This window comes from Mus caroli, chromosome 13, assembly GCF_900094665.2.
Source record: "Mus caroli chromosome 13, CAROLI_EIJ_v1.1, whole genome shotgun sequence".
Classification (NCBI taxonomy): domain Eukaryota; kingdom Metazoa; phylum Chordata; class Mammalia; order Rodentia; family Muridae; genus Mus; species Mus caroli.
Window position 1 is genome coordinate 15,069,697 of NC_034582.1, and position 12,379 is coordinate 15,082,075.

At 39.1% G+C, this 12,379-nt stretch overlaps 1 protein-coding gene across 1 annotated transcript; it reads right to left on the reverse strand.

Moving 5' to 3' along the window:
- Positions 1 to 395: 395 nt before the first annotated feature.
- LOC110308713 (probable G-protein coupled receptor 141) lies at positions 396 to 5,887 on the reverse strand. Its single transcript, XM_021181121.1, has 2 exons — positions 5,608 to 5,887; positions 396 to 2,882 (listed from the first exon to the last, which is right to left on the reverse strand). The coding sequence occupies exon 2, from the start codon at positions 2,851 to 2,853 to the stop codon at positions 1,954 to 1,956; it is 900 nt and encodes a 299-aa protein (XP_021036780.1). The 5' UTR covers positions 2,854 to 2,882; positions 5,608 to 5,887; the 3' UTR covers positions 396 to 1,953.
- Between the last annotated feature and the right edge of the window lie 6,492 nt (positions 5,888 to 12,379).

Consider the following 12,379-nt stretch of genomic DNA (forward strand, 5'->3'; position numbering starts at 1 on the left):
ATAGATGTCTTTTCTGGAGGCTTGCAAACTATTCATTATAAAATGGCTAAAAGCATCTGGGAAAAAGCCATGCCATTGCTTTGACATTTCATTCACCAAATTTTCTAGTCCATCATATTTAAAGAGTCTGACACATAATTTCCAGATATAGACAAAATGTAGGCTTTGTCATAACTAGCATATATGGCATTAGGTACAATTCCCAGGGAGTTTCTAGTCTCATTCTAAACTTCATAAGGCTGTTCATAAAAGTTAATATCTCTATCAATATTTGGTCTTCCCAGCTCCCACTAGAACATTCACTAAATACTGCATTTTAGAAGCTTTCTAGCCTGTATTTCCTAATTCTTCCAAACCATAAACCAGTTTCAAAGCTTCAAGAAATAACAATGAGTCATTTTTATTAATCATTTTATAATATTATAACGAAATTACTAACAGAGCAAGTTAATGAAGGATTTCATTTTTCTCAGCTAGATTTTATGCACTTGAGTAAAATATCAGTGTAGAAGGGGTGTAGCAAAGAGCTGCCTTCATCTATGGGAAACAAGAAGCAGAAAATGAGAGAGGAAGAACCATTGACCTACCTCCTCTTGGGTAGGTCTTGCTTCCTAAAATTTCTAGAACATCAACACGAGGACCAAACTTTCAATACCTTGTTAGGGAATACTCCATTCCAAGCCATGACAACACTGTCTTAAAATTGTATTGTATAAGATGTCCCCGAAGTATGGGAGCAAAGAACCAACTCTCAGTCCTACATCCCATTGCTATCATCCCATTTCTTTATTTTGGAATGTTTAGTACTTTTTCACAGGACCATGGAGAGGATTGCAAATGCTTGACCCAAAGTTCAATGATTATTAAGTACAGTTAGTTCTCCACCTTCTGTTGTTAGCTCTCCACATAACTTCAAAATTCATTTGTATTAACTATGCTACTAATCACCAGATAATTGTCTGATTGTTGAATTAATTAGATACATTCTTCAAGGATGCACTATTATAATCAAAGAATAAGTACATGTCGATTTCTATATGATATAAACAGAATCCAAGTTAGTTATCTTGATTACTTTTGTTGAGTGTGACAGAATGGGTACTGCTTTTAATTATATGATGGTTCTTGAAAGCATAGGGTGTCCTGAAAAATTATAAAAGGAGCTATATGGCCTCAAGGTTTGTGGCCAAAGAGTTTGTTGGCAAGCTCAGCCCAGGTCCAGTTTTGTTGTTGTTGTTGGTGGTGGTGGTGGTGGTGGTAGCAAGGTGGGGGTTGGTTTGGTTTGGTCATATTTTTGTCATTTCCAATGTCTTTTACCGTTTTGTACTGAAGGTAGATCAGGAGGTAACCTCTGGCTTCCAAGTCCCTTCTGTGCCTTCAACAGAATGGAGCACATAGATGCCCAGTCTGGAAGAGTTTCTTCTAACTTTCTTGACATCTCTGTTCAAGGTAATACTCTACTCCCAATGCCACTACTGGCAGGAAATCTTAATTTTAATAGCTTAAGGCTATTTTAGAACCCCATTTATAACTATAGGTTATCTAAATTTTGGTGGACAAGAATGGGTGGGGGGGGAGCAAACATATTCAGAGGAAAACATGGTCAGTTAGAAGCCTGAGGAGTATGGGGAGAACTCACAGGTGTGCTTGGTTGAAGTGAATACTGAATGAAATGCAAAGAGGAAGGAATAGTGTGTTTGGTACAGCTAAGAAACCCAACATATGCTGGGATACATTTGGGGCCTACAAGCATTCTCAAAGGAAAAGTAGATGACTAGGGTTGATTAAGTTTTTGAAAGAAAACAATTGTGGCTAAGAGAAATAAAAAAGTCTGATGTTCAGGAGCAGAGAGCTTCAAATTTTTAAATACGATAATAGCGCTCCATCCATTCAACTGAAGTATTTTTCATCATGATGGCCTATAAACCAATCACAGAAAGAGCATGGGAAGGTCTAATGGATGACACCACCTATGAAACATAACATATCCAGGCAGCAGAAAGCTGTTAAAGCAACACAGATTTCATTGTACAGAATTAACTTAGAATTTTCTTGCTCTGGAAAATTTTGAATAAAATATACCCTGAATGCATGATGGGGTATAAAGCAGACAACTATGACCAGCAGGAAGAAAAAACTCTTGATTTGAGCTCTGTACTCTTGATGGGCCCACATGTCAGGCCAATAGGCTTTTATCAAATGAAGAATGACAGCCATCTGTATCAGAAAGAGGAGCAGAACTGTTGTCATCATAATAACAATTATAGAATAGTTTATGATGATGATGTCCCTGGAGTTGAGAGATTTATGAAACTCAAAACACCGCTGTTGCTCTGTATAACTTGGGTCTGTGCCATATTGTAAAAAAAATATTGGTAAAAAGATAAAGCTTCCTGTCACCCAAATAATAATACTTAGAGCCACTGCATGGAACTTTTGTAACTGTTGCATTTGGAGTTTCTTAAAATAGATGAGCAACCGAAGTATAACAATGGCCACATAAAAAATGAAGGTAAGGTACATATGACCATATATGACGCCACTAACCATTCGGCAGGTAAAAGACCCAAGCTTCCAGACTGCTGAGAGATAGTAACTGAGGCGGAATGGCAGACTAATCAGGAGAAGGGAGTGCAACACAATGATATTAATGATGATAGTGGCAATCATTGATTGGCAATTCCTCTTGAACATCATGTGTGACATCATAACTGTTCCAACGGTGCCTCCAAAGAAGACCACACTATAGGCTGTTGTCAGAATTGCTCTGCAGTGAGCATCGCAGACTTGCTCTGCCATAGGCATCACCACACTTGAGCCATTTGACACGAGGGCTACATCCATCACATCCATGGTTGATCGTGGAGAAATTAGACCACAAACTGTCAAATCAAAAGTTTTACAAAGTTATGATTGACATACTGAAACAATGCACTCATGTATAGATATTGAACTTTTCAATCCTTGAGGACTCTTTCAAAATCTTGAAATCACACAAAAGAAGTACTGTTGTAAATTCTGCCCAGTAATTCTAGCATCCTGAAGACAAGAGTGAATAAAGTTAAATAACAAAGTTGGGTGGGTTTGAATGTAAAGTGCAGAGCTGTGCTCTTATATTTTCTATAGACAGATATGCTCATGTATATGTATCAGGACAAATGGGATATCATGAGAGAGAATGTCTAGATTTGCAATCAGATGCAAACAGTGACAAACTTTCAATCATTGAACTAAATCATGTGTGTTGTACATGTATGTTCACACTGTGTTCATATACACTCATCCACGTGCCCCCCTATGGTCAGTTAGCAACAGGTTATCTTCTTCAATGGCTCTACATTTTGATTTTTGAGACAGAGTTTCTCATGGCTCCTGGAATCTGCAGACCCATCTCCCATCTCCCAGTGTTGGGATTATAGACAAATAATCAATTTGTCCATGCCTAGTCCTTATGTGGGTCCTGGGGACCCAGACTCATGTCCTTCGGCTTATACTGAGCCTCTACCAAGCAATAAATAGTATGTAAAGGCAACATATTCATGATAGAGAAATTAACCAAATTTAAGTGAAGCTGGGATAAGTAGAACCCAGTGCATATTCAGATGAGATTTATGAATATGACCCTCAAGTTTCAGGCAAACAGACATTTAACAATGCAGAGAAAACCCAGACAAATCATGTTACTCTCACACGAAAGTGTGTTAGGTGACCTTGAGATTTTTCTTTTTTTCTGAGAGCAGTTTTTGAGCAATGAGTTCCCTAGCACAAGCCTATCTCTAGACCTCTTTCTGCTGAAACCTGGATCCTTTCACACTCTGGCATGGTCAGTTTTGGTAAAATGGTCTTGAAGAATGGTTTGCTTGGTTGTTATTTAAGTTTTCCAAGTGTGAGTTTGAGGGGCAAATTGTTCCATGAGCAGGAAGACTGAGGTGGCTGGCGGCTATCCAGCAAATACAGGCAGTGCAGTTCTGTATTTAGAGACTGAGTAGAGACATGGGCCACTGCAGTTTCAAGAACTTCCTCTGGGAAGGAGGAAAGCTGTGCTGCCAGCAGTGAATGCTTATGTAAACATTCAGTGAGCTAGTTTGCCTCAGATGATATTAAAAATATCATGATTTTTAATATTAATCCATAAGAGGCAGCTTTAGCTCTTGACCTTTAAGTGTCATGATAGATAATTAGGATGTTTAAAATTGTTATTACACAAATATATATTTGATAAATATCTATCTTAAACAATAACAATTTCTCAAGACCTCTTTCCTAACATTATGAGACTTGGGCCTTGACAGCTCCAGCTTCTTGAGTGGTTCGGCAGCTTTTGTCCTCTTGTGCCGCTTACCCACCTCACAAGAGGCACAGTAAAATTATTTGTGTTTCAGTGAGAAGCCATTGCCTGGCAAGTTTAAAGAATCTGAAGTTTCTCTGCAAATACAACCCTTTTCTTGAAAAGAATAGCTGTTTTCTTTTATAGAAATTCAGTTGATTGTAGCATAGTCACTGCCCTCAGTAAGATTTTATGTTAACTTAAAGACATTATGACTTCGATAACAATCTAAACGTTTATAGTCAAAACAAACATTTTAATGTAGTACATACATTTATCATATATAATATTTGCCTGCTTTTATGTGACACTATATTTTTATACGATATTAACATCCCCAAGTTAAACACAATTTAGAGTTTAGATTTTGGTCTTTTTCAAATCTAAGTATGTGACTTAATATTGAAACTAATTTAAAGTAGTTTTGAAATTTATATGAATTTTGAATTTTATTTGAAACTAACTGGGCCTAGATTATGGCACATTTCCATGGCTTAACTGGGCCCCTCCTGAGGCAGAGGAGAAGGTTTGGAGAAAGACAAGTAGCTCTGCTGTTAAGCCACTGTTTTAACAATGGAACAGGTAATTAAACTTCACTCTAGCTATAAAAAAAACATTGAATGATGCCTCTCTTCAAGAACTAACTTGGATTGCATCCATGTAGAAAATTGAAATCATGACATTTGCAGGAAAAGACTCAGAAAGACATAACCAGCAAGTAGATTCTAGACACAAAATAATCTATGTGCATACATACACCTATGTGTTGGCATGTAGATCTGTGTGCATGCTAAGACTGGAAATTAGGAAAAGAGAGCATGACAGTAGAGAAAGAGATCTTAAAAGAAAGGAAAAAATAGTATTCCATTTTTAAAGGTGGATGATTTGAGGCATGGGAGATAGCCAGACAGGTGAGCAGAAGAGACGGTGTAGGAGAGCCAGGGAGAGGATGGCTACGAACAATGTAATGGTGCAGGTGTATGAAAATGTAACAAAACAGAACGTTGTGTGCTTGCTTTAAAAACTAGTAAACTGATAAAGAAAAGAACCTAACAGATTTTCTGACTTCTCAGACCGGCCTACCCCGGCTTTTGTTATTTCTCAGAACTTTCTGCATTTTCTCTCAAAACTTTACCTAGTGACTACAACCTCATTTCTAACCTTATCCTTCAAAAGCCTATTATGAATTCTGGGTATTTCTTCACTCATTAAAACCAAGCACCAAAAGTTCTAGAGACTCTGCCCTCCAAGACACAAATGCAGACATCTAAAGTACTTGCCTGCTCCTCCTAGTTGTGATCGATCCTGGTGGAAAACTCAAGGCCCCGTGGTCATCTGTTGTTCTACATCAAAGCAGGCAGTAAACGCAGTTGCTGGAACCAAAACTATCCTTAGCCCAACCGTCAACAAGCCACGAGTGGGGTCATGAGTGGAGGGACAAGTTCAAGCCTTGCACTGAGGGCTCAAGAAGCCCATCAGCCAAGATGCAGAGTCCTGATAAGTTAAGCCTCTGAGCTCAAACGGACATTGTCTCCACAGTGGAGCAGATTCAAAACAGAGATTTTCGTTTTCACTCCCAACGACTTATTAGCAAAGTTAAAATGTAAACCGCAGAGGGATTTTCCAGCTCTGTTTCTCATCCTTCTTTTAGGTACCACCCCAAATGGTCTGTACTCAGAATAAGAACAGTATAGGGAAATACTTTCTGGACAGCTTTCTCTCTGTAGAAGTCTCCATGGTTTACAGGCAACCTTCTCCCAAACAGGCTGCTGTTTGGAAATGCGATTCTTTTGGAGTTCCGCCCTCTGCTGATGTAGCTTCTACAGAGGGTTAGCTTCTCCCAAAGGCCCCATCTTCTTTCACGAGCGGTCTCACCCCCTGTTCTGACCTTGGCTGTCCTAAGACATTGAAACATACTGTGAAAGAAGTGTAAACTTAGCCGGGCGTGGTGGCGCACGCCTTTAATCCCAGCACTTGGGAGGCAGAGGCAGGCGGATTTCTGAGTTCGAGGCCAGCCTGGTCTACAAAGTGAGTGCCAGGACAGCCAGGGCTACACAGAGAAACCCTGTCTCGAAAAACCAAAAAAAAAAAAAAAAAAAAAAAAAAAAAAAAAAAAAAAAAAGTGTAAACTTAGCACCACAGAAAGATAAAAGGGACCAATGCACCTTCAATGGTTGTAGACACACACCTGCCTTGAATCATACCAAGATTCAGCTACAGAAACTAAAATAATGGAAATGTTATTGTCTAGCAACCTCATGATGGCCTACATTTGAGCATCGGTGAGACTATTTTCAAATTGCTTTTGAAAAGATAAACATCACCTGTACCTGTGCTATCTGATACTCAGTTGTCCAACAGTGCTTATCACTTTGAAGATGTAAAGGAACCGAATCTACTTGTAACAGACCCATTTGCTTAATTGTTTGAATAAAACTTAAACAAAAGACAAAATTTTGGCTCTTACTACGAAATTGAAAATTTTTTATCAGCTCAACTCAGCTTGAGAAAGGAAAATAACTATACACAGAAACAGTTTTCAGCCAATTGTAAGCATCTCCATTTTAAAGTCAAACTAATTCATAAAACATAAAATCTGGCTCACAGCTTAGATGTATTAATCTGACAATCTTTTTTTTTTTTATCAAATAAAGTGTGTTCCTGGAATCTGTATGCAAAAGTATGTTCCCATAGAAATGGTGTTATGTTTACAGGTTTGCTCGTATGAGGAAGAAAAACTGGGAAATAGGTTAGTTGCAACCAACAGCAGAGAATAAAAACAAAGCAACTGTAATGAAAACTGTGCGCTGTGCACCGTGCAGCTATTGTCCACACCAATGGCACGGACGTCTGCTAAAGGTGTGAATGTTCTGTCAGGGCAGGAGGAATGCAGCGGTCCCCACATCGTCTCTACGCACAATCAGATGCAGCCTCTTCTCCAGGCAGAAATGACAATTCTTTAATGAGAAACAACCAATCCCTAGCAAAACAGCCTAAAACAGTGATTTACTTCAGGATAATACAATCTTTTTCTTTAACCAGAACTCAGAGCTGAGGACATTATCACTGCAGGACCAACTAGGGTCCGAAACCATGTCATCCCTACTCCACCAGGAAGCACATGGGGTTTTCTATTAGAGGAACAGTTTATTTATTTCTACTGTATTTTAAAATATTGAATTAGCCTACATTCACTACATAAAAGGGATGCTTTTTTGACATCTAAATACATGTATATTATACATTTTTCTTGGCTTTCTTTCAAGATTCACTCTTCTGTTGTTTTTTCTTTCCTTTCGATGTCTCCTCTCTCTCCTCAAAGAGTCCCTACTGTTACTACGTGTGTGTGTGTGTGTGTGTGTGTGTGTGTGTGTGTGTGTGTGTACGTGCACACAGGCTATGTGCCAGGGAAGACACAATACACAATATTTGCCTTTCTGAATACATTTTATTTCTCTCATCATGATGATTCCGAATCCCATTTATTTCCTGAAACTGCCATGACTATGACTAAGACACTACTGTGGATAAGCTGCATTTTCTTTATCATTCATCTGTTCGTGGGCATGCAGCTGGTTCAGCCTCCTGCAGTGGTGAGCACTGCCGCTAGAAACAAGGCTGTGCATGTGTCTCTGTAGCGGGATGCCTCAGATTCCTTACCGTATGTGCTCTGAGTGGTAGGTCTGGATCACATAGTTGTTCTGTTTTTAGCTTTTTGAGAGACATCTACATGAATTCCATGGTGGCAAGGTTCTTTTCCCCTCGGCATCCCTCCAAGCCCTTACCACTGTTTGTTTTCTTGAGGAGTATGGAAAGTTTGAGATACTCTCTAAAACGTTAGTTTTAGAATGGAATTAAACATTCATATAGAAATACTTTAATAATTAGAATAATTAAATTTAATAACTTAATTTTTAAATCTCAGAGAATCAAAAGGCTTCTTTTAAAAACGTATTTATTTTTATTCACACGTGTCTGGTTATATATGCTCATGTGGGTACAAGAACATGTGGCGGTCAGAGGAGAATGGTGAATCCCCCGAAGCTGGATTTTCAGGCAATTATAAGCCATCCTGATATAAGTGCTTGGAAGTACATCATCTTAATCACTGAGCCATCTGTCCAGCCCTCAAAAGTGGTCTCTACAGTCCATCCGCATCTTATAAGCTGACGTTTGGCAAGCACGTTAATCGTTAGCCTGCCATTTTTCAGAAGTCGATATGCCTTCATCAGGTACCTACAGGAAGCAAATGCTTCTAAGGAGCTACTTGTACCCTTCCATGGAAGATGTCTTTTGACATGGCTCTTAAGGGCTTGTCTCTGCTCCTGAAAGAATGGAATGAAAATTGCCCACCATCATTATAGTTGCTAAAGTACTGTTGGGAAATGTCCTTGGGCAACTGGTAAGAAAACCAGAAACTGCTCACTCTTCAAACATATTTACCTCCTTATGTTGTGGAATCCTGGGAAATGCCATCTGATCATAACTGCCCAGAGACTAGGTTACCCGGAGCACTGGATGTGGTGTAGGGGACTTCAAGCACTCTCCATGCTGGCATGTGTGCTCTTGGTTTCTCTTCCCTTCCTTCTTTCTAAGGGTGTGTGCATGCTCAATCCACTTCATGAGCACATAGGCAGAACACATTTCCTACTATAAAAAGTTGAGATTTGGAATGGGAAAAATAAATACAAGTTGCTCCTCTTCTCTCTGTCGGAGGCCCACTGTACTTCCGACCCCTTCTCCCAGGGAACACGCCCAGATCAGAGCTCTTTAGTATCCCTAGAGTCAACCAAAGTTTTGTTTTTGTTTTTGTTTTGAAAAGATTATTCTCTGGCTGATTTTCTAGCATATAAAGCTTCAAGTAATAAAACCACAGCTGACACACAGAAGTCTTTGATAGCTGAGAGTGACGGATATTCATCTTTAAATATGTGCACATGCCCAGTCTGTTCTCCATTCTTCAAGGCATCTCATGAGCAGATTTCAGGTCTAGGTGGAAACTCTTTGAGAAAAATTTTTTGTACCAAACATGCATACATTGGGTTGAAATTATTCTCTAAAACATACCTCTTTAGGTAGCACTTATATTGTACTACATATTGAATAGGTGGAAATGAGATGGTGATGGGGTAATGCTACCCTATTTTGTATAACAGGCAAGAGACAAGAGAATCATACATTTTGACATCATAGAATTCTATCAGGAACAAATCTTCCATGAATTTTGCAGGATAGCTGGTTATCTTTTTCTGGCCGAGTGTTCTTTACAACTGAAAAGAAAACAAATATATCTTTACATTTTTATTTCTGTGTATGCATATGTGTATATGTGTGGTATATGTATGTATGATATGAAGGCATATACATATGTGAGCACAGGTACCACGGAAGTCAAAGGGCAACCTCTGGTGTTGGTCCTCAATTTCCACCTTGTTTGAGACAGGGTCTTTGTTACTGTTGTTAGCCACTGTGCATGCCAGGCCAGTTGGCATCCTCGTGTCTCCACCTCCCATCTCAGTTAACATACGTTCTGGTGATTCAGACTCAGTTCTTCACATTTGTGTGGCAAGTGCTTTACCCACTGAACCATCATCTCAGTGTAAGAAAAGAATTCAAGTAGGGTAAGAGGGAGATTTGAGATTAGACCTGAAGAACAACTCTGTTGAAAGAAAGAAATTAGACCTTAATTCACAGGACACTGTGTCATCCCTGATTTCTCTGCCCCCAGAGGACACTCAGGTCTTCTGGATTGAGCCCTTGGCACCTGCCTCTCTGCTTGGCGTGGTGTTAGGCTGTGCTTTGCTATTCTGGTTTCAGTAAGGTAACTTCCACAGAATCCTGGACTGCATGTTGGGAGGGTGCTTGCCTCTGTCACACTTCCCCGTTCAATTTCTTCATGCATGATCTCCACCTGCAGTTTTATGGTCTATTCACAGTAGTTTACTGCCCAGCTTCTCTTCTGCTGAACACTCTGCACCCCACTCTCATCTCTCTAGGGGCTCAGCCTCTGGCATTCTAAAGTGGGACTCCGTGTCAAAGCTTTAAGAATTAGGAACGACTGGTTTATCTACAACTCTCTTAAAGACACATTTCCCAGGAGCTCCAGCATCTGCTCACTGTTGCTTCTCAGTGCTTAGATGAGCGACTAGCATATAGTTCCTTCATTATTTCGATAAGTTAAATGAATGCATAACTATATGAGACCTTCTGAGAGTAGATATGGCCTAATCTCATTTGTTGATGAGTTAAAAATTCCCCACTAACTCCTTACAACTTTTCTGGGCTAGAACTGAAAGTAAGAGCTGGCATTAAGAGGTTCTATCATAACAAGGTTCCTCACTTTTTCTTATATTATTATTTTGTGAATGTTTTTTCAGACAATATAGCTTGATCATGATGGCCCCTCCTCTAACTTTTCTTTGATTTTTTCCCCACATTCCTACCCACCCAGCTTAATGTTCTTAAGTTCCCCACTTTCCAGGAAGGAGAGTGGCAGAGAGGCAGCTGGAGTCTAGGCTGTACAGAGGACCTGAATCAGGGGCTTGAAAGTCCATCTTTCTTTCTTAACTCACTCAAAATGTTGCTCAAGATAACAATCTCAAAGCCACCATAGCAGATGGTCACCCCATAGTCCAAAAGATCTTTTCTGTCTTGTCTCCTAACATTTGGGAAGCAGTCCAGAGCATGAACATTTTCAGTGAATAATGAGGAAGCATTGTGTTCAACAGAGACTTTTATTATTATTATTTTTAATTTCAGATCCTTAAATCCTATGTGAGAATCATCTCTGTGTCTTAGAGCGCCAGTTTGAGAAAAAGCAAATCACCTCTTAAAGTTACCATATGCTGTGTTTACTCTGTGTTGATTCTACTTTTTATGAAAGGAAGATATTATTTCCTCTGAGAAGAGCATGGGAGAGAAATGGACAGTTTAGCTAACACATGAGATGTAGCTCTGATCAAAAGATTAAACCCAACACTTTCCTGAGAAGCCAACGATCTTGAGATCTTGCTATCTAGATGGAGTTCAGTTGAGATATGATTTACAATGTTTCTTATTAATGTGGTAAAGGAGACTTGGGGGAAAGTCTCAAAGTCTTTTTCAGGGTATACTAATATTAAGATGTGTCTAGGATATAAACAAGCATCACTGTAGTGCTTTCAAAAAAATCAATCTCCAAAATCAACATTTCTCAGCATTTATTGTACTTATGAATCAACTGGGATCTTATTAACATAAAAACTCAGCAGTTCTGGGTCCTGAGTTCCTGCATCTCTAACTCATACCCAAGAAATATACAGAATACTTACTGCTCCATGAAATACACCTTATGCAGAAGAGAGTACATACAATAGTCATTGGCACATATATCTATTTTAAACAATCAAGTAAAATATAATAATTCACTTACTTCATCACTCGAGCCACATTTGAAGTGTTCTCTCGAGAAAAGTTTGATTGAATACATTTGCCTAAGAATGCACAATTTTAAGATGTATTTATTTTTATTTTTGGCATATCAGTGTTTTCCCTGAGTATGTGCACCATGTTCATACTGGTGCCTAGGACAACCAGAAGACGACATTGGATCTACTGTAACTAAAGTCACAGATGGTGGTGAATACCTTTGTGGGTGCTAGGAATCAAACCTAGGTCTTCTGCAAGAGCAATGAGTGTTCTTGAGTACTGAGCGATCTCTTCAGCTTCCAACGCACAGCTTACTAAATAATTCCTAGTCTCGGTGACTTCCTGCCATATACTTTGTAGCAATGAAGATCTTAAGAGAATTGACAAAGCATCCAGAGAATGAGGAGTCTTAATATGGATACAGTCAAAGTAGAACATTGTTGATAACATAACACAAACGTTAGCTCAAAATTGCTCACTCATGATAGGGGTGTGCTCAGGTCAAAAGCATCTTTGTAGCTAGAAAATATATGGGCTTACACAAGGGATTTTAGGATGGAAGCTTTTGTTTATTCATATGATAAAATTCAAACATGTTTGTCTTATGATGTCTTATATAACCCATAGGGATTAATGTGAACTGTC

Coding starts and splice junctions, on each gene's coding strand:
- LOC110308713 (XM_021181121.1), bottom strand. CDS start 2,853: ATGGATGTGATGGATGTAGCCCTCGTGTCAAATGGCTCAAGTGTGGTG.